The sequence below is a fragment of the Saccoglossus kowalevskii genome, chromosome 2, assembly GCF_978046115.1.
Source record: "Saccoglossus kowalevskii chromosome 2, keSacKowa6.1, whole genome shotgun sequence".
In the NCBI taxonomy this organism is placed as follows: Eukaryota; Metazoa; Hemichordata; class Enteropneusta; family Harrimaniidae; genus Saccoglossus; species Saccoglossus kowalevskii.
Genome location: NC_140642.1, coordinates 29,896,482 through 29,922,807, shown reverse-complemented (window position 1 = coordinate 29,922,807; position 26,326 = coordinate 29,896,482). Strand labels below are relative to the sequence as shown.

Sequence of the window (26,326 nt, the reverse complement as noted above, 5' to 3'; positions counted from 1 at the left end):
TAATTATTGCCAGTGACTTCTTTGATACCTTAAATCCAACCACCTAAAAAATACCCAAATAAAGCTTGGTAACGTCTCAGTTTGTACTCTTTGATCTGCACATCAGTCAAAGTCGCCATCTTTGTTTATATGAGACTCGTATATATCGTGCATGCGTGGTGCGACAATTATCACACTTTAAATCAGACTTCCAAATGTATAGCTTACTTTATTCTTCAGTGTATACAGCAATGTACTTAAAGGGACGTTTATGATTGGAATGTAATATGGCAGTGTATTGATAGTTTAGTAAGCATTAGAAACACAAGGAGAAAGTGTAGGTTTTCAGGTAAAAATCCTGTGTTAGCAGACAAAAACTGTAAACCTATACTTTAAAGCAAGTACGAAAACAAATTTTTGATTTGCAATCGGTCACATTGCCAAACTTAATTTACATAAAAAACAAGACTTTTTCATTTGCTCATAACTATTCAATGCATACCACTTTACGTCAATATGACCCATTTTCCCCCCAAAAAATCGCAATATCTCGTTAGAGGCTGTAGCTGTTCTGGTTGTGAGTGCAAACCCCCTTCTTTTTCCAATTTTTGAAAGTTAAGAGAAAACTCCATCTCCTCATCAACTTCAGCGTTAAGTTGGTCAATTTGAGAGGTCTGTTTTTAATAGCAGTTAATAAACGTGCTGGTGAGTGTGCAAGTGGCACCCTCACTTATCCTCACCCTGCTTCTCCAGTTTTAAAATTACGTGCACCTCTTCAGTACAAGTATAGTTATCTGGAGGGGCCAAAAAAATGGTCACATGACCAAAAGTGGTACAATTAGTAATCTTTCAGGTGAAAGGCTTCACGTAGCATCAAATCTTTCAATTAGCTGTCCAGGGATATATGGTGGTTTGGGTTATTTCATTATGTAACAGGTATGCATACTATTTCGTTTTAGAATTTCAGATAACTATTGATGACAGATTGCAACTTAAGTTTGAGCGACTGTTCAACTTATTAAGTTGGAATGGGGTAATTTCAAATGCTACGACATCAAGAGATTGTTTGGTTAAAGTGGTGGTTAAGTGTTGGATATGGGCAGCAACTTGAATTAAATTATGAAGAACAACCAAAACAGCATTTCAATCACTACCCATGTAACCTTGGCCATTTCTGCTATGTGAATCAAAAACATAGAACATAGTCTTATAGGTAAATATGCCCAACCCATAGTCTTTGACAATAATAATGGCATGAGCAGTACTTTCAAAAACATGTTTTAATGCACAGTCAATGTCAAAGACAACTTCAGCAAGGCACCCAACAATTGATGTGCATGGAATACAGCTAAAATGATATGGTCCAAATGAAATGCAACTATTTAAATCAGCAACCTGTAAATACGTACTAGAATCTTTGGTATGCCTGTTAGGATAAAGTTTTAAATACAACAATTGCCCTATATCTATATGTTATCAATATTCGCACTGTTCCAGTTAGCAGCATCCATAATCATTGAATATACCAGGGCTACAAGACTGTTTGTCATGCATGTACTGAATCCAGATGTGGTACCCAAATATTTAGGTGAACCTTGATTAACATTACCTGCAATCACTAATTTACCTTGACCTGTTATGTCAGTTTGAAGTAGGACCAGGATTGCTTTCTATATCACCACTTAGCAACAGAATTATTCTCATATAGTACAAATAAAGTTGCATAATCCATACAGGAAAAAATCTTTTTATTACAAACTTTAGTTTGTATACAATGACAAATTCAGAAGACCAAATACATACTTCTATATGCATGATTTCTCAGTCAGAAAGTCTTCTCTGTAATATAATATAATATAATATAATATTGGATATGGTACTGTTGTACGATAATTTATATGGTACTAATAGTATGGTAAAGATATGGTATATAATGGTATAATGTATACTGGTTCAATCTGGAGTACTTTGGTAAGCAGTGTATGTGACAGTACGTTAACAACTGACACCTGCAAGCCTCTCTAAAACAGTTGGTGAGAGGAGTACAGTACCAAATAAAGAAAAAATTGAAAGACAAAAAAATCTTCTTTTAAACACAGATCCTGTAAAAAAGCAAAAAAAAGTACATTTAAACAAATAGGTTCAAACAAGTCACATTGGACGTAGATGGCGCTGTGACAGCAACAAGACGGACTTAAAATATTAAAGATGGCGTCCGTGTTCACGAAAAGCACTGAAGGTCGTCACGATATTAACGTACACTAATTTAGGTCATTTAAAAATTGCAGTTAGATAAACACCCAGTTACATCGTCAAAATAATAAAATTTTAAACCATTCAGTTGTTCTGACCGTGTCATATATATTGACAGTGCACTTTGAATAGTGTAGCCAGTCTTCGGGACGCGATGACGTGACGATACAAACCTCCAAGATCTTTTCAACTTGCTACGAAATTTCATTGTTCCATCACAGTGATTTTTTTTCAAATACAGCATTTGCCGATGTCAATTTCTACAAATCTGCCTGCTTTGCACATCCCTAAAATCACCCTGTCGACCGTTGCCGACTAACATCCAGAACATAGACTGTGACATGGCGAGACATCGTTAAAATGGGGTGCTACTATTTAACGCCCGGACACGCGAGGGAGTGTCCGGGCACGCGCGGAGGCGAACAGGGGGGAATACCTAACGCACGGGGCAGCGGCAGCAATCCTTGTACTGTATAATATTCGTTTATGCTTAAAATTTGAACCGGAGTGGAGAATTCGAGCAGCTATCCACACTTTTTATGATCGACGCCCGGGCATTCCGGCGAGTCGAGTCCGCCATGTTGTTTACTAATTTTGGTTAGCGTTTAACAATAGGACAATACCATTCGATCCATGGGGGTGACAGTCCTACGAATGTGCTGACATTGTCGAAGGACAGGACAAGTTTGTGCAAGTGTGGCGAGACTCCCGTAGTATTGTTTAGTAAGATTCATTTAAAAATGACCATGTAAGACGTCTGTTACGCAGAAATTACCGACTTCATTGCAAGTGTACGTAGCATTGTCACCTGCATACAATGCTGTGTTTACGGGGACACATAACAATGAGAAAACAACATGAGGTGAATAATATTCTTCAACCTGGTATTTTTTTTAGATTTTATTTATCATTCTTTTCGTCTGTTTTTTCGAGTTTAAAAAATGTTAGCTGGCTGGAGCCTTCATCCCTTGTCTATTTCTTACACTAGATACCAGCCGATAACCCCCCCCCCCCTCCCCGCTCATAGAAACTGCGTATTACAGTTGATTATAGTTCCTGGGTTCCCTGTGATCAGACAAAAAAAATCGATCACAGAAAACTTATTATTTTTGAAAATAATTAATTTGTTAAAAGATAGATACCGGAATACCAGTAATTTCGATCGTTGACACAAATGACGGCCATCGCAGTGCAGTGATCACCGGCTACGGACATCAAAATCTGAACAATTTACCTCTATAGATCGGCAAAGATACAAGTCCCAAACATTCATATATCATAGTACTTACAAATATATCATGTACTTACCAAATAATTTATTGATCTTCAAACTATTCAGTATCAGCGCGAAGTCACAGAGAGCATCCATAAAAAAATTGTCCTACACGAGGTTTTTTTACCATTTACCTGATTGAAGCGAATTCGCTCCCATGATGCAACAGTAGAACACATTGCCTGGACCCGAAGATCATGCCCAGTTTAGCATGATCGAGGTACGTGGTAAAAATACTGATATCTTTATTGCAATCATAATCAAATCAGGATATCAAACAAAATACGAATAAAGGTAACATTCTGACAAACCAACATAATACTACTACTTTATTGACATCAATTTAACAACATAAAAACAACTTTGTATTAGATGCATGTAATTTATAGTCCATCTTAATCAGAATTTTCGGGTTTAAAATAGCTGCCAAACGCTCAAAATTGATCTAATCTCAAAACAACTTCACGTGCATATGTATACCTTCATGACATGTATGTGTACCAAATTTGAATGGAATCCATCAAAGTGTGTCTGAAATATGACGATGCACGCACGCACACACGCACGCACACACGCACGCATGCACGCACATAACCAAAAACACTACTTCCCGTTTCGGACTACCGTCCGAACGGGAACTAAAAATACTAGACAGATTTGAAAAAAAGGGGAAAAGTACACTTTTTTTGTATTATACTCATAATAATGAAAACAATTACTTATGTAATCAATAGATCTTGGTAACCATAGTACTTAACATCTGGTTCTCATTATCAGCAGTATAAATGGCTTCATTCTGTCCACTTATTTCTATGTCTAACAAATGTTTCATTTCAGCCAAATTTTACCACATATCTGGAAAATCGCACTTGCTAGTTACACCCAAATTGTAAGTGATATTTAAGCAAAACCTTGAAAAATATACATAGAACATGAACCAAAATTGATCTCGGACAAGAACTTAAACTGATTAAAAATATAGGTTTGAAAGAAATTTGAAAAAACAAAAAAAACGTTTTCGTTATTGTAACCACAAGTTTTAGGATGAAGTCAATGATGACAATAGCAACAACATATACCGGTATACCTTGTTTTTCATCAACCATGATATGGACAAGGTAAACATTTTATTATTTTCGAAAACTGGAAATAAGTTCACTGATTCTTTCCAAGGGCAGAATGTGATTCATAGATAGGTTGTTATGTTTCCATGTTAAATAACCCAGAGATGTCACAGAAGCTGCTAACATGAGTAAAAGTGTAGTATTAACAGCCTGGAAAAAATAAATACAGAATAAGAATAAATTATTTGCATGTATAAATCATGAATAATATCAGAAATTATGGTCTTGAAGAACTGACAACTTTGTTTACACGTTACTAGAATTGTCTATCATACTATCAGTATATGTTGGAGAAATATGTCAATGATATAGTCCCCACTTGTGATGACTATGTGATGTCTTGTCTTTGTAAAAACAAAATATTTCAAGGCATATCCGAGAAGTGATTGAGGCACATACAAATGAAATCAACATTGCCACCTGTTGAATATTGTGAATCAATTCACAAAACTTCATGTATGTTTTCATACCAAGTTTGTATAGCATCAGCACTGGCGTGCTGTAGATATGACTGATCAAATCAAATCTCAATAAAAACTGATGGGCATTAGTATACCCTTATGCTCAAATTGTTGAGTTGAAGCGTCTTGTGGGACAAATATGGCTGCTAGTCAATCATTCATTAGTCTATATAAAAACCAGTCCAGATATGTCTGATGGAGGATGTACAGTTGGACTGACAGGATCTCATTTTGAGGAATGAAAAATAATATATGGTCATCATAGCTATGTGTATAGAAGTTTATGGGCCACACATGATGTAATATTAAAGTACACATGTACATGTATATAAAAGCAGTTATTCTCTGTATGGTAAACAAGTGATGATGTCACACATATTGCCAAGAAGAGCAATTTTAGTGTTAAGATGACTTACCCTGTCCTGTTTCTTCCATTGATTGATAACTATATGGTACCTCATTCTTGTGAATGTCACCATAGTGTAAAGTGGTACAAAAGTGTTAGGCAGTATCCAATGAAGCAAATTATCCACCTTCTTACGGAAAATAAACCATCTTGAATTTACTGATGATCGCATCTATAGGAATAGACAGCTTTTTAAAATTTGAATATATAATATCAAGGATCTATAAGCTATGCAAGTATGTGATAAGCAATGAAGATCTCACGAGAATTGATGAAGTCACGTGAATTGCAAGATGTTACAGTTGAATGCTGAACAGAGATTTTGATTGATGAAAGGATACTAAATATTAAACTTATACTACCTCGATGTAATTATAGAGTGCCAGATCACAGATAGCTTTAGCATCGGGATTGCGAATCCTGGTAAATTCAGGAAGTGCTTTAGCTGTGAAAAAGAAATTAGAAACAAAAACTAAACATATGTATACATATCATACTGCAAATGATGAGTTGATTCCAGAAAAAAAAAAATTAATTCCTCTAGCAAAACTATAGCAATTTGTTTTGCAATGATTAACCTGTCCTAGATTTATTTATTACTATTTGTCTTTGAGTATGAACTAATATGAACATAAATTGTGGAAATATAGTAGTAAGGCCAAAAAGTCAGATGGTTGTCGATCGGCCATCTTTGACCAGATTTTGAAAGAAATTGTCATGGACATGCATCCTAACATGTATAAAGTACATGTATGTGCCAAATTTGAATGAAAACTGACAGAGCACGTCCAAGATACGACAGAAAAAAAACAAAACAAGATGTCTGCCAGTCGACCATCTTTGATCCAATTGCGAAATAAATTGTCAAGGACATGTATCCTAACATGTATAATCTATGTACCAAGTTTGAATGACAACTGACAAAGCATGTCCAAAATACAACATTTTCAAAAAAAACCAAGATGGCTGCCAGTCGGCCATTTTGAATCAAATTGCTAAGCCACTGCATGCGCATATGTCCCACATAAGGTACTAGTCACATGCAAAGAATGAACGGATCGGTCCACAGGATTCTGAAATATGACTCTGGACAGACTGACGCACGGACGGACACACGGACAGACAGACTCAGGAACGCATGGACGGTCGGGAACATGTATCTTAACTTGTATGATCTATGTACTAAATTTGAATGAAAACAGACAAAGCATGTCCAAAATATGACATTTTCAAAAAACAAGATGGCTGCTAGTCGGCCATTTTGAATCGAATCGCTAAACCACTGCATGTGCATATATCCCACATAAGGTACGAGACACATGCAAAGAATGAACGGAATCAGTCCAAGGGATTCTGAGATAAGACTCCGGACGGACGAACAGACGAACGCAGATCGAATTATGAGTCCCCGTTTTCAGACTTCGTCTGAACGGGGACTAATAAACACATAGCATAAATTGGTTTTGAACACTTTGATAGGCTCCAATTTAAGGCCGAGTCCGTCAATAAAACATTTGGCAACACAACTGTGAAAATGTCAGTTTGTAGAATGAAGTTGCTTCATTGCATTACAAAAATATTAAAGGGAGGTGGTTGTCCGCGCAGCACATGTTCGAATTTCATGTGTATTTCATATGCATTGTAGACATTGTTATGACAAGTCTCATATTAAACAGACCCTAAACAGTTAGCTAATGGGTTAAATTAAAACTATTTGATCATGCATCTACATGTTTACATCACAGTCCCTCTATGATAGAGGGACTGTGTTTACATGTACCCCTCTCAAATGGGGCACTGACTTTGGCTGAAATGACCCATGTAATCCCATAATATACCTGTCTGGTTCCCTTCATTATACATCTATGTCTGAATAGATGGATGATAGATGGATAGATTTTGTTTTAATATTATCCTCTAGGGGATTTTGAAAAGTTGTTACACAATATATTCAGTGTGAACTCACCTAGATCATTGTTACACTGATCAAGAATTCCATCAAAAACAGTACAGTCTTCTAAACCCTGGAAAACACATAGAATATAACAAGTGAATTTGATGAGGTGGTGGAGATTACCTTTCATATACTCGGATACGTCACAATGACAGTGGACTATATTTGCATATGGTACAGGAAATTGGAACTAATATTTCTCAGGAGCACCTAAACTTAATCAGGATTTTTAACAAGCAGCCTATCGGCTGAGATAGCTCCGCTGTTAGCAATGCACATTTCAATTAAAGAACTGAAGACATCATTAGAAAATGAACAATATGTATAGTATCAAAGCAATCGGACTTACAGTTTTTAACAAGAAGTCGAAAATATCACTTTCTACCAAAAATGACCAAAATATTCACCAAAATTAGAGAATTGAAGATATCATCACGAAATGAACAAATCTGAGAAAGGTCTACATGTAATATCTAAATATGTAATATCAAAGCAATTGAACTTTTGGTTTTTAACAAGAAGTCGAAAATATCACTTTTTACTAAATATGACAAAAATATTCACCAAAATTATAGAATCCAAGATATCATCACGAAATGAACAAATATGAGAAAGGTCTACATGTAATATCTAAATATGTAATATCAAAGCAATTGAACTATTGGTTTTTAACAAGAAGTCGAAAATATCACTTTTTACCAAAAATTACAAAAATATTCACGAAAATTAGAGAATTGAAGACATCATCACAAAATGAACAAATCTGAGAGAGGTCCACATGTAGTACCTATATATGTAGTATCAAAGCAATTGGACTTGCGGTTTTTAACAAGAAGTCGAAAATATCACTTTTGACCAAAAATTACAAAAATATTCACCAAAATTAGAGATTTGAAGATATCATCACAAAATGAACAAATCTGAGAGAGGTCCACATGTAGTACCTATATATGTAGTATCAAAGCAATTGGACTTGCGGTTTTTAACAAGAAGTCGAAAATATCACTTTTTACCAAAAATGATAAAAATATTCACCAAAATTAGAGAATTAAAGATATCATTACAAAATGAACAAATCTGAGAGAGGTCCACATGTAGTACCTATATATGTAATATCAAAGCAATTGCACTTGCGGTTTTTAACAAGAAGTCGAAAATATCACTTTTTAACAAAAATGACAAAAATATTCACCAAAATTAGAGAATTAAAGATATCATTACAAAATGAACAAATCTGAGAGAGGTCCACATGTAGTACCTATATATGTAATATCAAAGCAATTGCACTTGCGGTTTTTAACAAGAAGTCGAAAATATCACTTTTTACCAAAAATGACAAAAATATTCACCAAAATTAGAGAATTGAAGATATCAACATGAAATGAACAAACCTAAGAGAGGTCTACCCAAGGTACATATACACCAAGTATCAAAACATTCAGGCTTGTAGTTTTCAAGAAGAAGTCGAAAAAGTAAAACATTGACACGGACGACAACGACGGACAATCACTCATATGATAAGCTCCGCTCGACAAAGTCGACAGCGGAGCTAAAAAAAAAGGAAACAGGGGCGCAGCGCCCTCATGCCATGGTCATGCGCCCCCTTACCTGGGGAGCAGATCCTCTGGCAATCATGAAATTCTCATTGAGCATAGATCACATGTAGCCACAGTGACCTGAACGTAATTTTGGCCCCAAGGAAGCCATAGAATGCTCTATTTTAACTTAAAATTATTAATAACTCCACACCCTGGTAGGGATCGAGAACCCCATCTCCCCCACTTGGTGGCACCGCTGAATTACAGTGCTCCCTCTTGCAGTTTTTTTCTAGAAAACCCCCTGCTTAATTAAACTTATTCAATGGTGGAAAGTTGTATACTTTCATTATTGTGACTGACTTCTCAAAGGTTGTATTTAACAGAGTATAGGATATATAAAATACTTACACAATTCATTCCTTGACCATAGAATGGTACCATGGCATGTGCAGCGTCACCCATTATGACACCTGAGTTACCATAGTGATATGGAGTGCACTGTAAAAAAAATACACATACTTCTGTAAAGCAACCAGAGGGAACATAAAACAATACATAGGAATGAATGAAATAATAAACACTAATTTAGTGGAAGTCTAATGGACTCAAGTGAAATGTTTATTGAAACAACTTTCAATAATTTCAATCATCTTGTGCCCCATGAAAACTAGCACTAATTTAAGTGACACTATATAGGAAGCACTCGCACAACATTGAATGTTTATTGACGGTGGCCATTTTTTCAGAAATCTGCTTAAAGCCAGGTGTGCATCTGTGAGAAATATTTATGCTTAGCACAGTGTAAGTGAAGTACATTTTTTGTACTAGTAGATCAACCAGAACACCGAAGAACAATAATAAAACATTAGAATGTGTATATCTAAATTTTGATGGTGATTTACATAAAAATCCCATAATATTTCCTCCCAAAATGAAACCTACCTTAACAGTAATTAATGGTAATGGCTGACAGCCAAAAAATGTCTTTTTAATGTTTTCCTCTCCTATGAAAGGTATGGAATCTTCAAAGTTGTTATGCCAGAACGCCATCAAATCACTCTCAGTCTTGATCCCCTCGAACTCATAAAATGGCATAAACAGTGTGCATGTGAATGTCTTGTCTATATTTGGCAATGCAATTAGCATAAATTCATTTCTTGGCCATATGTGTAGAAAGTTGACTTCCATAGCAAACTATAGAAAGTAAATCCATATTGATAAAGCAATTAGCATAAATTCATTTCTTGGTCATATGTGTAGAAAGTTGACTTCCATAGCAAACTATGGAAAGTAAATCCATATTTGATAAAGCAATTAACATAAATTCATTTCTTGGCCATATGTGTAGAAAGTTGACTTCCATAGTAAACTATAGAAAGTAAATCCATATTGATAAAGCAATTAGCATAAATTCATTTCTTGGTCATATGTGTAGAAAGTTGACTTCCATAGCAAACTATGGAAAGTAAATCCATATTTGATAAAGCAATTAACATAAATTTATTTCTTGGCCATATGTGTAGAAAGTTGACTTCCATAGCAAACTATGGAAAGTAAATCCATATTTGATAAAGTAATTAGCATAAATTCATTTCTTGGCCATATGTGTAGAAAGTTGACTTCCATAGCAAACTATGGAAAGTAAATCCATATTTGATAAAGCAATTAGCATAAATTCATTTCTTGGCCATATGTGTAGAAAGTTGACTTCCATAGCAAACTATGGAAAGTAAATCCATAATTGATAAAGTAATTAGCATAAATTCATTTCTTGGCCATATGTGTAGAAAGTTGACTTCCATAGCAAACTATGAAAAGTAAATCCATTATTGAGATGGCAATTAACATAAATTCATTTGTTGGTCATATGTGTAAAAAGTTGACTTCCATAGCAAACTATGGAAAGTAAATCCATATTTGATAAAGCAATTAGCATAAATTCATTTCTCGGCCATTATGTGTAGAAAGTTGACTTCCATTGCAAATTGTGAAAAGACGTGTAGCATAATTTACTTGATGCGACCGTGTACAGTGAGTGCACACTTTGCAGTATCCTTGTAATAACCTTCATCTTCTTGAAGAACAAAGCTGTGAAAATGGTGAAAATTATTACTGTCTATGAATTTTGACTTCAAAAGTGATTTTTATTTTGGAAACACCATTAATGGTTCCACTTATGGCGACACAGTGACAGATTTATAATATAAAATAAGATGAATCATTTACCTCATTATTTTTTGGAGGCATAGTAAATTCCATATATCCATGGGGGATGTACATTTGACTGTAATCAAAACGCCCCATTCGCATTATCTGTCTTCGAACTGCAGAGAAAGCGCCATCACATCCACATATCAAATCTGCTTTTCTAGTCACTTGTTTTCCATCAGGTCTTAGTATATGAATAAACATGTCATTATTACAACAACATGAAATTTAGAACAATTCTTTTAAAATTTATTAGAAATTTTAATTTGAAATAATGTATAGATTCCATAGAAAATAAATTCCCAAATAGGCACATGTTAGCCAGCATAAACATAATGATGGTTCAAGTCTACATTGCACTCTCAGATCATTCTTATACATGTAGATATATTGGGAATATGATGCGAATTATTGGAAGATTACGCCCTTTTCCACAGATGAAAATTCCTATTAATCCATGCACCTTGGATATTCAAAAGCACACATGATATTCAAACACACACTAAAATGGGAAGCCTAATGAATTGAAAACTTGCCCACATCTCAAATGCAATTGTATATATTAAAGCAGCTTAAATTTATGTCCTCTCCCCATCGTAAATCTTTTTTTCATGTGAATTAGTATTAGGAATAAATGACAAATTGTGCCTTACTGAAGAAACACTATTTCTCCTGTATCAAAGTTGCACCTGATAAACTTGTGATTGAAATACACTTTCACTGTGTCGTATTTTTCAGCAGCTGTAAGCAATAACAACAAGTGTATTTATGTGCAGTGTACGTGTCCTCTCGCTTTAAATAGTGAACTTTCTACATTACATTATGGTTGATGTCTGCGTATATTAGTTAGTTAGGACAATAGCTGCAAGTGTGGCAAAATAGATATAAACCCACATTTTGGATTAGCTAGTGCCCTTGTGCAATCTGTAGCCCAGACAGTCTCCTGGTGTTTCAAATGCATGTTCCATAATGAACATTATATATATCCACAATATATATAAGCAGATAGGTTTCAAGGTTGTATTCAAAGAGAAGCTTATTAAGTGACATACTTGTTAAAGCCAATGCTGATTTTGAAGACATTTTTACCTTCAAATATATACAGATACATGCTAGAAACACCAGAACTGAAGTGCACTGATGTTATAGATTAATTGATAAGATACTCAAGATTGAGAATGATAGGATAAAATTACTTAAACTATCTGGGACTTAAGCAACATATACAGTAACCTCTATATCTTGATTCCTTCATTAGAATTAGAGACAAGATAAAAATTAAATAAATAATATCCAAGAGAATAATTACCAGTGAGAAGTTGTTCATTAAGCTTTCTTCTGTCAATTGACATGATGTACTGAATAAACATAAAAAAAAACAGTCTTGTGGAATACTTTAAATTTTTTTTTTATATTATCGTATTTGCTCTATTGTCAGCGCATGCATAAATTACACAGGTGTTTGTATGATCAAGTATACAGTAAACTTTTGGTTCTTCCAAAGTAATAGTAAAAATACAATAGTCCTCCCAGTTAGTGGCTGCCTTTTATTGTGTTGCACATAAACTTTGAAGTAGTTGTCCATTGCATGTGAATATCTCATCAAATATAAATGTCCAGTACATGTTCCACCTCCCTCCCCTTATGAGTTGATCTGCTATATGCTGGTCTTGATACGTTCAACTTGTACATGTTATACTGTAAAATGACTAATTTTCACTGGGTTTAAATTTTGCTGATTTACCATTTCAGGCATATTCAATGGGTTTTAATGTGTTCTATGCTAAATTTTACACATTCACTGGGTTTTAATTTAGCGCATTTTCCAGTCAGCAAAAAAAGCTAAATTAAAACCAAGTGAATAATTAACCCCTTTACAGTACTTATAATAATTGTACAATTTCTAGTACCTGATCTTTCTTTGTTCCATATTTTAAAGAATAGAGCTTTCCGTCACGAGTGTGGATGCGTCTGGCATTCATTGGGATACCTTCTGCAACAATCTGTGTTTAAAAGATGATAGGTGTCATAATTACATAGCTTGTTTCTGTCACGTACTGTATGCGAACAGTGTCCAGTAAAGCAATCACTGGTCAAAATGAGCACAGAGTAAATAAATCTAGTAAAATAACAATTCCTGTAAAATCTGTATTCGAAGCCGCATCCCTAATAGAAGACGCACCAATTTGTTTTGAATAACTGAGAACCAAAAATTGTGTAGATGCTCTAAGAAAAGTCGCATCCCCCTCTGTTGCATTGTACCATTTTAATAAAAGCCGCTGCTTCTAATACAGATTTTACAGTACTGTAAAACATGTCATTTTAGCTCATAACACTATTATTTCACTATTTCACTTTTTAATATGCAGTTAATAAAAATAATTGTCTTTTCAAGAGCATGAATAAAAGGATTCAATTTTTTCTTGTGCGCAAAATGATAGAATAAATTTTGATCAATAGTGATTAATTTTTTGGGGGTGAAAATAGATAAAGACAGACAACATTTGCCATTATATGACCTTCCATCGACAGGTTTTAGTGAGATATTCATGCACACAACGTAAACATTTATTTCTATGCTATCGATAAAGTGCCATTGCTCGAAACGTCCAGCTATTTTTAATGCGATAGTTACTTACAGTAGGACTACAATTACCAAAAATTATCCAATATACATCATATTTATCAGCCCGAGCAGCATTTAGTAATCTGTCTCTGTGCGTCTTGTCATCAACCAAAACTTTTAAAGATCAAGTGCCCCTTTTTTATAAGACTTCAGTCTCCCAAGGATGCTGCCCAAATAGGGGATGCTGTGAAGTTGGAGGCGTTTGGTCTTTCAACAGGAATTGAGATCATTATCCTCAGATACAGAGACAACTTGGTGTCTATGGTTTTAGCGAGTGTGATCTTGTTATCTACACTAAACACGGAGTCCACATTATCACTGTGCCTTTCAAAGAACAATATTACACCAATATGATACAGAAGCTATTTTTGTTATGGTCAGTTTGTTGTACCTTGACTTTTTGCAATAGCATATTTTATGCCTTGTAATATAATTTTGTTATCCCAATTTTTTTTTTGGGCACACTTCTTTTTAATAGACCTTTCCCATTTTGTATGTACATATTTTAAAATTTAGATGACGGAGGGGTGTATTAAGTTGGTATAGAATATTTTTGAAACTACTGGTAATGAATAAACCACGATGTTTTTATTGTACATGTATTTTAACATACAAAGAAAAAAAATGTAGAAAAAGTCCTTAAAGGAATGTGTAGAATATTTACAATTACTGTAAAATGACTAATTTTCACTTGGTTCCAGGCAGCGAAATAAGCAAAATTAAAACCCAGTGAATAATTAATCCTTTTACAGTATTACACTGCACTTTTATAAATGCACCGTGTATTGCACTAAATCGTATCAGTTTTCAATCTGATTACAAAAGATCTTATTGGGCTTTTTTTATTCATTTTTAAAATAACATTAAAATAAAAAAAAGCAGCCTGTCGACTGAGATAGCTCCGCTGTTAGCAATGCACATTTCAATTATGAACTAGAGATATCATTAGAAAATGAAATATATATGTAATATCAAAGCAATTGGACTTTTGGTTCTTAACAAGACGACGAAAATATCACTTTTACCAAAAATGACAAAAATATTCATCAAAATTAGAGAATTGAAGATATCACGAAATGAACAAATCTGAGAGAGGTCTACCTGTAGTACCGATATATGTAATATCAAAGCAATCAGACCTAAAGCTTTCAACAAGAAGTCAAAAATATCACTTTTTACCAAAAATGACAAAAATATTCATCAAAATTAGAGAATTGAAGATATCACGAAATGAACAAATCTGAGAGAGGTCTACCTGTAGTACCGATATATGTAATATCAAAGCAATCAGACCTAAAGTTTTCAACAAGAAGTCAAAAATATTACTTTTTACCAAAAATGACAAAAATATTCATCAAAATTAGAGAATTGAAGATATCATGAAATGAACAAATCTGAGAGAGGTCTACCTGTAGTACCGATATATATACAATATCAAAGCAATCAGACCTAAAGTTTTCAACAAGAAGTCAAAAATATCACTTTTTACCAAAAATTACAAAAATATTAAGCAAAATTAGAGAATTGTAGATATCATCACAGAATGAACAAATCTGAGAGAGGTCTACATGTAGTACCTATATATGTAATATCAAAGCAATCAGACTTGAGGTTTTTAACAAGAAGTTGAAAATATCACTTTTTACCAAAATAACAAAAATATTCATCAAATTAGAGAATTAAAGATATCATCACGAAATGAACAATTCTGAGAGAGGACCACATATAGTACCTATATATCAAAGTAATCGGACTTGTGGTTTTATATAAGAAGTCGAAAATACCACATTTTACCAAAAATGACAAATCTGAGAAAGAACCATCCAAGGTACTTGTATATCAAATTTGAAAAAATTCAGACTTGCGGTTACGAAGAAGAAGTTGAAATAGTAAAGTTGACGACGACGGAAACTGACGACGAACAATCAGTAATATGAACAGCTCCGCTGTGTTGACTTTGTTTCTTTAGGCCTGTATATAGTAGCACAACAATCAATTCAACAGTGTCAAAATAAAGAAAATGGTTATGTTTTGCTGGTATAGTAAAAGCGTTAAAATTACAAAATTTATCATGGGCAAGTAGGCTAAACAGCAACAATTTTTTTGCTCATAAAAATAGCAAATATGAAATTTTGTTCCCAAAAAAAAATCAATTTTCCACACAATTTTCCCAATTCTGATTAAAACTTGTGATTTGACTATAGAGGGAATGTGCTTTAAGGGGTTAGCATACGTTCGCTGGTTCAATTTTTTGGCCTCAATTTACAGACTGAAACATACATTTTACCCATGCATGTTATATACCATAATAAAGATCTTGTTTCAAACTTTGGAAATATGGCAATTTTTTTAAATTATGCAAACACCAAGTCACGTGATCACAAGAATACGCGAAAATGGAGTAAAACGGTTAATGACGCAATTAATAATTAATTTGCAGCACGACTGAATATATTTTTTTATGTAAATATTATAGAGGGGTGCTTCATGTACAATGTTCTTCGTTTTTTTGCAACTATAATTTATTTTTATGTAGCCTTATTTCAAATGTTTGGGCGTTAATACCTGAGTAAAAACAACATGTCTCTATATAAAAATAAGCAAAAAATCAAAACGAAGGCAGACAGAAATAAATCCAGGAACATTCCTCCAGTACTCTATATAGCGGTAAAGTTGACCAAAAATGGCGACGATCTGACCTTTCGTTTGTTAGAAATTGCGTACTGAATCTGTAGAACTACGTAGAAATCAATTTCAAGATAAACGCAAAAAACGTCCAAGATCAATGAATCTCAAACTAGGCCTAACAATTTTGAAAAATATGGAGTTATAATTATTGAAACATGTCTGCCTAGCGACCAGCTACTAAATACTGCCTTCTAATGTCGGGGCTAAATGTTATACGCGTTAAAAACAAGATGAAATATGTTTTGAAATCTCAGAACGGTCCTTCCGTGCGTCAACCGACAACGTGATGACTTCCCGCGAAAGTGACGTAGTGATTTGCATATTACTAATATGGTGTGGAGGCGGAGTTATTCCAAATAAAGAAAATGGTTTAAGCCGTGTGCACAAGATATTTTCAAGTTTGTTTTCATTACTGTTCACTGTAAAACTGATAGCCGTGTGGTACGTCGTAGCAAGCGTGCGAACACGGTTTCTTTTTTAGTAACCGTGGTGCGAACAAGAGCAATGACTTCGCCTTTTTTCGATCGTTTTTGTGACCGCTTGTTGAATTCGACTGGACAATTTCCACTTTATTTTCGATCGCGAAAACCCCGAAATATCACCGCCCGCTCGCTCGCAGAAAATTTCCGAGGTTCTCATTGTCTTATAATTGTCTTACTGGTTTTTATAAATGTTGAACAGCCGACAAAAGTTCAAATACTTTTCGCTTTAACTATCTATAATTATATGCACGCAATCTAACCCTTTGACTTCGATTTGGCTTGGATTGAGTATTTTATTTTCAACAATATTCTGACGTGAAATACAAAATGTATTTCAACACAAGTATGACATGGTCGTCTGGGATTTCTTTCCCGATTGTTGAGTCTTCGCAATGTGTTTACGGTTTGTATAATTATTGTTGTTTTCCTCAAGGCGAAGACAAGCTGAAGGACCATGAAGCTAAATGGCAGTTCCATGCATGGGCTGAGTGAAAGAAAATATTTAATCTAAGCCTAAAATAAAAACTAATATTACACCTCTTTGTGTATTTGTTAATTTTACATGTTTGTCATGACAGTATATCTAGAAAAATCTCCTCTTTCGTTGATAATTTCCATTGTTTGTAATGTCTGTCGACCGTGCTCCAAATCGATCGATCCCCGTTGGTTTCTCAATACTGAGTTTAGGACGGGCGTCGGTCCCGACGTCCTGCATTCATCACAATCAGCCGAGACAAAACATTTACCGTAATTCATGGTGATCATGTCCCGTAATTTGTGGGCTGAAAACCCAAAATAATTAAACAAGTATTATTATTATATATATTTCATTTCACATCGCGAAACTACAACAGAGCTTGGTTGTTCGCGGTGAAACAGCCGCCTTGAAGTTGATACAACTTCAACTAGCCATTTCTTACCTTGAAATCAAAAAAATCAAAATTCCAAGAGCATATAGGGAATATATTAATAACCATTTTTAGCAAGATTTATTTTATCTGAATACATGAAATGTACGAGATTTTCGACATTTATTGGCAACTTCCGTGCTGAAAATGGTTGAAAATGTGGGTGTGGTTCTCTCGCAAAATCCTTTTTTTACCTCCATGATTATACCATAGACCCTCTAACTGTTAGAGGGTCTATGATTATACGGACAAATATGGTTCTGTGACCCAGGTCGTGCTCCGATCAGGTGACTTTCAGCAAATCAATAATGTTGTAAGAAAGCATATTCATACGCTAATTGAAGGGTCATCCTACCGTCCAATCTCCAGCTTCGATTCACATACTAGTAGTTTTTTTTGTTCTGTGACAGGCTTCAAAATTATTCACTGAAAAACATCGGTATATTTTGACTAACGGAGGGGATTTGACCTCAGTTCAAAAAGAAGAAAAACTAAGCTGAGTCCACGGCGAATCAGTTCTCTTTGTTAGTCGTGAAATAAGATAACCCAGAGTAGGGTCGATGATTTTCAGCCCTGAAGGACTTCCGCATGAATCCTGATTTTCGATTTGTTCATCCATGAGTCGTTTGGCCACCAAATATTTATGGCTATAACTGAATTTGACACGTTTTTTTTCTGAATTATTCATTTATGTCAAGCTCTGTTCTATTTTTTTCAGAGCATGTGGCCGTTTTAGTCAAAATATTTTTTGTGGGAACACTTTTACGGTACGTATAGATCGAGCTCATTCACTGATCGTGACTTAATTTTACAAATTATACCAGACCGACCGCCTGTGGGCCGACGTGGTTTTGGTATCGTTATTTTTGGAATAAATCATTAACATTTTCCTCGTGTCTCTGTTCTGTCGAAAGAAGTTACCTATGCCCTTTTCACGTAGCCTGACAAGTTGGCATAGGTGGCGCCCTGGACTGCTGTGATCCGGGATCGCAGCAGTCCAGGGCGCCACCTACGCCAACTTGTCAGGCTACTTTTCACGTAACTGTCTCATTAAAATAAAATATTACATTTAGAACAAGGCAAGCACCGAAAACACGTAACAAGAGGTCCCAGTTTAATTGCTTTGACGATGTCATGCAACTATTAGATTTGAACAGCCACCATTTCGACTACTCATGTGTGATCAGTGTTTTGGCGAGCAGTCAATGTTTTCAATGAGCGAGCGAGCGAAAACAAGAGCTATTAAAATGCTGTCGGTTTCCGGTCGGACAAGACAGCGCAATCGGAAATCAAGCAATAAGCTGTGGGTGTAAAAGCGGAAGGCTAGGCGAAATGAGTACCGTAATTACATAAACTTTGTAGTATTGATATGCAAATCGGATCTTTCATCAAGCGTCAATTAGGATTACTTTCACGCGAGTGTTGTGCTTGTGTTGGTGGTGTTTATAAACAATCACACGTGGCAATGTTTTGAAATAGAAAAAAACGTCGAAATATGCCTTTTAAAATGGAGTTTTTGTTTAGAATAAAAGCACAGTCATAGACACTGTCATAACCAACTATAATTTAAAATAAAAAAAAATATTGAAAAAAAACACATTAAACGTATGCTAACCCCTTAAAGCACTTTTTATTTGCCATATAGCTGTAGTTACATTTATGTTGTGAGTCATTGACAATAACAAGTCCCCCTCCAGTTTGAAGCTAAATAATTAGTTATATTCAAGTGGTACAAAGAGCCAGTTCACGTATTTCTAGCCAGAAAATGATGTATCAAACCAATTGGAGTAGAACTTTTAAAGAAGAAGTAGAAAATATAATTTGTGAACAAAAATTACAAAACTATTCATTAAAAATGGAGAATTGAAGATATCATTATAAAACGATTAAACCTCATAAGATGTTCACCCAAGGAACTTGTGTATAGATTTAACAGTTTTCAGGAAAAAAAAGTTGATGTGGAGCGACAGCCCTGCCTGATATCTTTGAGGATAGCAGAGCTAAAAAATGTATCAACATAGAAGTGTTTATTTGGTACTTCCCTGATTTACTCGCAAGGATCGAAACATCAACTCAAACAGGAATTAGTGATTTCAGTTTTTAGGTATTTACATACCTTATCCTTGACACCAATATGGGATAGAGCCGTTCTCCCTCGCAGAGAAAAAGCTAAATTGATACTTCTTCCTTTTACAATTTCTTGAATTCGGATATCTGTAATAACGAATGCTACAGTTAGTGGGACATATTAGTAACAGATCCATGTACAATCATACTTATATTAGGAATATGTACCTACATGTACACAGACATTCAGAAAAGTTATAAATATACCTTCTCTTGCTTCATAAAGATCTACTTCAAATCCTCTCTTTGCTAGAAAACAGGCCTGCGTCGCCCCTACCTACAAACAGACAGACAGACATACATATCATCAGACATAACATCAAATTACCCTAAAAAATATGTCTGGTAAATTATTTAACAAAGTTATTCTGAAGCTCTCCTATATTTCTTAGGATAGGTGAAATCTAGCTAGTTGAGATTCATGGATTATTTCTAGAGATGTGCTTAGGTCAATAAAATGTGAACTGGTTAGTTAGTGATACATTATCTATGTGTAATCAGTTTCGTTTAATTTGGTGCCAGCCATATTTAATTTTGTCCAAAACATTACCTGATACTGATAACTGCACCTTCATTTGCATCTTTTTTCATTAATTTTTTTTAAAAATCATGGCGTTATTTTTCTTTGATAACTATCAATTAGCTTCTTCTTGGCAACCAGTAATTAGCTTAAAGGTAACGAGAGGGGGAAAAACAAGAATTTTTTTTTATAAAACGTTATATTGCATACTTTTGTTGGTCAAAATTTACTGTGCACAATGTATTTGGTGCATAATTTTGGCATCTTTTCATGAACCATGCTCCAACCATGGAGGTAAAAGAAGAAAGGAGTCATAGCCAAGCTTAGATCAAAGGTACAAATGTACCAGGATGATCGCCGCTGTTTGTATATAGATCAGAGAGTTTATTTGCTGAACATAACAAGGAGGACAGTTTCCTCGTTAGTGCAATAAGGATTACCATGCATTAGCACACCTTTGGCACCAGTGATTTTCAAGACAATTTGAGTTAAATTCTTATAAACAATTATGGCGACAATCAAAATACAAACAAACAAACATTTCAGTGTTTGTTCATTCCCAAAATACTCTAGGCAGTGTTGTGCGAGACTTCACTGCCAGTATCTGCATAAGAAATAGGCTTGTCTGCATCTTATCAAATTTGACACTCATTATTCAAAGCGACAATGAAAAAAGGTGAACACAGATTTTAAATCAATTTGTCTCTATGTTGCATGTATATTTTGAATGTTGAATGATAATTTCAAAAATGAAATCATAACAGTGGTATAATATACATGTATCACAGTTGAGAGAATATGCATGTACATGTATGCACAAACATAATTCATATAACGACACCCTTCCAGTATTGAGGGACTGATATACAGTGTAGCATATGCTAGTAGATTCTCTCCACATACATGTGTTACATAACAAAATGCTACATTCAATTCAACATAGAGTACTATATTGAATGTGTCCATTCTAAAATATCCATTATTAAAGGCAGTTGGATAATATATATATCATAAAAAGTATGTTACAGCAGTCCTGAATAATCAAATGTTGAAAAAAAAGTAATCTTGATAATAACATTTCTGGAGAGAAAAAGGTCGTATTCAAACCATCCTGAATCTGAGTAAATAGAAATTGAATTTGAACATACTAATTTCATTATTTATTACAATAATTAAAAATAATTAAAATATCATTTTCACAGATTTTCCCCCAAAATTTTGATCTTGACCACTAGCTACTAGAAAATTAGGTCCAAATGATAAAAAAATATTATGGAAAAAATACTTATAAATAGGCAAAATTATGTTGCTCAAAGGATTAACCTTGAATATTATTTTTAAATTTAATTATATATATGCTTTAGAATAATTTCTTTTTCTTACTATAAGGATTTCAAATAATTCATACATGCACAAAACTAAATATTTACGCTAGCCTTCGTAGAGATTTGTACTCACAGGAATAAGTTGACTGTACTGTACTAAGCTATAAGCATAGAATTATCTTTCATAACCAATACATTGTATTTATACATTTTGCATTACGAGTTATTTATAAACTAGTAGCTTCTTGATGAGTGGCTTTTATAGTGAGTAGATTTCGCAGTGAGTAGGGCTTTGTCGCAGTAACTGGTCCTTTCATCGGAGTTGAGTTTTATGTGGTGTTAATCTGGGAATACCATCGTAATATTATTAGAGAATTTATTATAAAACCTGGACCAAAGAAATCATTATTTTTTCTTGCCATAATAACATTGTATACTGTGTTTTCCAGCATAAATATTGAATTGTTCAGAAGCATAAGATTGTAATGTGAATTTAATGCTGCATGACGACACCACCTTCAGGTCCTAACTGCGTCTGTCTGACTGGTACATGTATATTCAAAATGCAATCAAGAAATAATAGAATAGTAAAAATATAAAGCTAAAAGTCAGTTGCCCGGGTCAAGAGAGCTGCAAAACCAAAACAATCTGTCAGCCATAGATAGCCATCCACACCAGCGATATGATCTGACACATATACGCATTATACACATTTGTACAGCTATCTCATCAGCAATTGAATCATCAATCTTTATGAGTAACTGGTATTTTCATCTACAATCTATTTGCTTGGTGGTCTGAGAGTGAATGTTGTTAAGTTTGAGAATATGTCTGAACAAGAAGTCCATTTTCATCTAGTGTCGTTATCAAATTTTGAAGAATAGAGGACTATTTATACAGGAGACGTTTCAGTACGGAATTGTTAAAATTGTTCAAATGGCTTTTCAAAACCTAGTTTCAAAAATTGAGTCTTACAACCCTTGTTTTCCGAGCGAAAGGTTGAGGCCAAAAAATAACTGGTTTTTCATCCAGTGGTTAGACAGGTTATTTATTAGAGGCACCCCGAGAATCCAAACTTGGTTTTGTGTGGTCACTATACACAAGTCTTATTGTATTTTAAAATTGTATATACAGTAGATTAACCACCAGAGTCTTATCATTATTCATATGATCTCAATGCATTTGGTCTAGAAATGCTAAAAGTCTCTGTGGATAGCTAAAATGAATAGAGAAAAATGGTGTCAACAAGCAATGTGTGAAATGAATATTATGAATTTCTAATCAAGTGCCGAGCTAAGAATCTAATCCAGAACTCCCCCACAAACCAGTAAATTTATAGTCCCAGTGTGCTGGTACACAGTTCAACCTTAGCAATATAAAACCAACATGTCAGAAAATCTACTTGGTTTCCGCAGTACTGACAAAAGATATTTATCTACAAGGTGGTCTGTGTCTTTGACGTTGACAACAAATAGCATGTGTAGAGTCCATCAGGTTTCAGAGCAGCAGTGTTCACTATGTAGGCACTATGTGTTGAACAAGGCTTGTCCCGGTGATTGCGCAGCCGTGACTTAAATCTTAGCCCATACTAAGTGTAGTATGAACATGACTAATACCACTTACTTTGATAATGCAATTTATTTAGAGATCTAAACATTAATATATACAGAGCCTTGAATAGCACATGTGATTATCAATGTCGTAAATGTCGCCACCAATGTACTTGACTTCCTGTGTACTAGTATTTGTTACCTCTACATTTGATGAAATAAAGTGACTTCCATTTCAAGGTCAATCAAGCAGCATCGCGTGTCCGTATCTCTTTATCATTTATGATAAATCATGTTACCTTTGGATTTTTATTACGCACTGCCATTAATAAGGTGTATTTAGTGTAACCATAGACCCTCCAGTAGAGGGTTTATGGTGTAACCTTTGTAACATAAACAGAAAAGCTTCAAATAATGCTTGCAGGGGGGAATTGGGTCGATATCCAATTATTATCAATGCCTGTACTACAGTTATGAGTAATTTTCAAAGATTGCATTGTAAGAAAACAAGCAATTCTATTTTAGAAGCCGCTTTTAATTTTAGCAAGTCTAGTTGTGATTCATGGAACATCTATGTCAAACAACTATTACAAGTTACAGTTTACAGTTGATGACCTTAATCAGAATGACTTTGGTGAGATGTTCAAAGAAAAAAATGGAAAACATTTACTTTAGTAAATGAAAGAAGGAAATCACCAAAACAGATAACAAACTTTGCACTTATAGCACTTTTAAATTATGTATTAAAGTTGAACAATATTTAGAAAACATCAAAAACAGGAAATTTAGAAATGCTCTCACCAAATTCAGGACTTCAGCCAATCAGCTACCAGTCGAAAAAGGTCAACATAGAGGCATTAATTAAAAGAGAAGACAGATTCTGTCATCTGTGTAACTAATGAAGTTGGTGATGAAAAACATTACTTTTTCAGATGTAACCATAATAAAATGAGGGAATTAAGAAATGCATTATTTACAGCAATCTATGTTTATACCCCTAACCTAGACTGGCACAGTCTGGGCGATTTACTTCTTACTATTTAAAATTAAATAAAAAAAATAGCGAAATGGGAGTGTTAACGCGAAATCCTCTGTAACCACAAAATCACCCAGATTGGATGTTTTTGCTGCACCCTCTGTGGTGAAAGCAGGAACTTAGGCGAGGGTTCTCCGAACCCGCCTATTCACATAGTTCATACCCACCATAGACTCCGGTCAGTCAAAATGACTATTTTGAACTGTAGGCATTAATCAGCGATTCTGCTGGTGACGGAGAGATAGAATCCAGGTCAGGGGAAGCCACATGACCTCAAGATTCTTTTACCCCTTACGTCACGAACCCACGTGACCGAGGCCACCTGGCAGCGCCACAGGTAGCCGTCCTTCACTCTGGTTCCTTTCTCTCCGCCTCGAGGACTTAGACCAACGCGACGGAAAGAGTGGGGAGGTTGGGGGGGACCCGGAGTCTATGGTGGGTATGAACTATGTGAATAGGCGGGTTCGGAGAACCCTCGCCTAAATTCACTACGTTCAATTACCCACCATAGACTCCGGTCAGTCAAAATGACTATTTTGAACTGTAGGCAGAGTCAGACACCGATAGGTGGCGGGTTTTTCCGAGCAAACAGAAAAAAAGGAGAATGATGAAAGACTTTCCCCCAGTCCGGGATGAAAAACAAACCCAAAAACCTAAGTTAAGACCCAAGAAGGATGGTGTCTTACCTTGCCTGTGCTGTCCCAGAAGCAAGAAGCCAATGCTGCTGTGGTGACAGGGTTCGGTGTGCCCGAGAAAGCTAGACCCAAGCCGAACTCGGGGGTGATAAGCTTGAAGTAGGACCGAAACAGTTTGCATGAGGGCGTAGGTCGACAGAAGCGAAACCTGGGAGCTGCAGTCGTTCGGGCTGGGTCAGCAAACAAGGCCTGACCCGCTACGACGGGGCCTAACCTGAAGAGACCCTGCTCAATAGATTGGGTGTCTCCTAGGTAGTAGTTGATGAAGACGTTCTGCGTTCTCCAGAAGCCTGCCCTCAGAATGTGTTTGAGGGGGGCACCTGACGCTAGCGCTAGTGAGTTAGCAATCGCACAGACCTCATGTTCTTGTACTTGGTGTCTCTGCAAGGTCTGTGTTGAGGAGGATAGTGTATTATAGACCTCCAGTACAGTCGCAGTAATCCACCTGGGGATGGAAGTCGGGGAAACCGGCTTATCCCGCTTGTCAGGGCCGTAACACAAAAACATGTGTTTGGTTCCCTGTCTAGAAAACCTGGTACGGTTCTCGTAGCAACTCAGCGCTCGGACCGGGCAGATAAGCAATTCCTCCTGATCTTCTGGACTGACAATATTTGCCAGCCGGGGGATGACGATCGGTTGAGGATCGTGTCCTGGGATTTGGTTCTTGGCGAGAACCCGATTCGTGTCTTAGTACAACTTGATCGCCCATAAAAGCGACACAACCGTCCGCAAAGGATAGTGCGCGCCTAGCTTTGACCGGCGCCTACCTGAGGCGAGGGCCAGTAGGAAGACTATTTTCCACATCAAAAAATTGAGTGGTGCTGATTGGAGAGGCTCAAAAGGCGGTCTGCTTAGAGCGGACAACACAGCCGACAAGTCCCAGTTGGGCAGTTCCCTTGCATGGGGTCTCAGCGTCTGGAAAGCAGTAAATAGTCTCCTAATAGTAGGACAATCGGTTAGTCCTGTTCCCGTACGTTTGAATGGTGGGGCACAAGGCCGACCTGTAGCCAACGATCGCTGCGTAGGACAAACCCACTTCGTCAAACAGGTGGACGAAGGAGCCTGCTACCTGGCCAATAGAGGGATGGTATCGATCAATCTCCCTTCCGCTACACTAACCAGTGTATGCTCGCAGCCTAGAAATGTAGGCTGCATTGGTGGAATCCCAGTTCG

At 35.6% G+C, this 26,326-nt stretch overlaps 1 protein-coding gene and 1 long non-coding RNA gene across 2 annotated transcripts in view; both read right to left on the bottom strand.

The window, feature by feature from the left end:
- Positions 1 to 1,698: 1,698 nt before the first annotated feature.
- On the bottom strand, positions 1,699 to 3,636 carry LOC146748655 (uncharacterized). The gene is made up of 2 exons (XR_014931430.1): positions 3,541 to 3,636; positions 1,699 to 2,081 (listed from the first exon to the last, which is right to left on the bottom strand). It is a non-coding gene; the product is annotated as an uncharacterized LOC146748655 (long non-coding RNA).
- Positions 3,637 to 4,581: 945 nt separating this feature from the next.
- LOC100376208 (kynurenine 3-monooxygenase-like) overlaps positions 4,582 to 26,326 on the bottom strand; it is a 28,503-nt gene continuing 6,758 nt past the window's right edge. Inside the window, exons 2-13 of the mRNA XM_085494147.1 lie at positions 20,235 to 20,304; positions 20,017 to 20,114; positions 13,107 to 13,199; positions 12,506 to 12,554; positions 11,850 to 11,937; positions 11,215 to 11,380; positions 9,931 to 10,182; positions 9,397 to 9,486; positions 7,463 to 7,520; positions 5,859 to 5,941; positions 5,507 to 5,668; positions 4,582 to 4,779 (exon numbers count right to left, since the gene is read on the bottom strand). Coding sequence (XP_085350273.1) covers positions 4,636 to 4,779; positions 5,507 to 5,668; positions 5,859 to 5,941; positions 7,463 to 7,520; positions 9,397 to 9,486; positions 9,931 to 10,182; positions 11,215 to 11,380; positions 11,850 to 11,937; positions 12,506 to 12,554; positions 13,107 to 13,199; positions 20,017 to 20,114; positions 20,235 to 20,304 — 1,353 coding nt within the window. The 3' untranslated portion in view covers positions 4,582 to 4,635. The remainder of the gene's footprint in view (positions 4,780 to 5,506; positions 5,669 to 5,858; positions 5,942 to 7,462; positions 7,521 to 9,396; positions 9,487 to 9,930; positions 10,183 to 11,214; positions 11,381 to 11,849; positions 11,938 to 12,505; positions 12,555 to 13,106; positions 13,200 to 20,016; positions 20,115 to 20,234; positions 20,305 to 26,326) is intronic.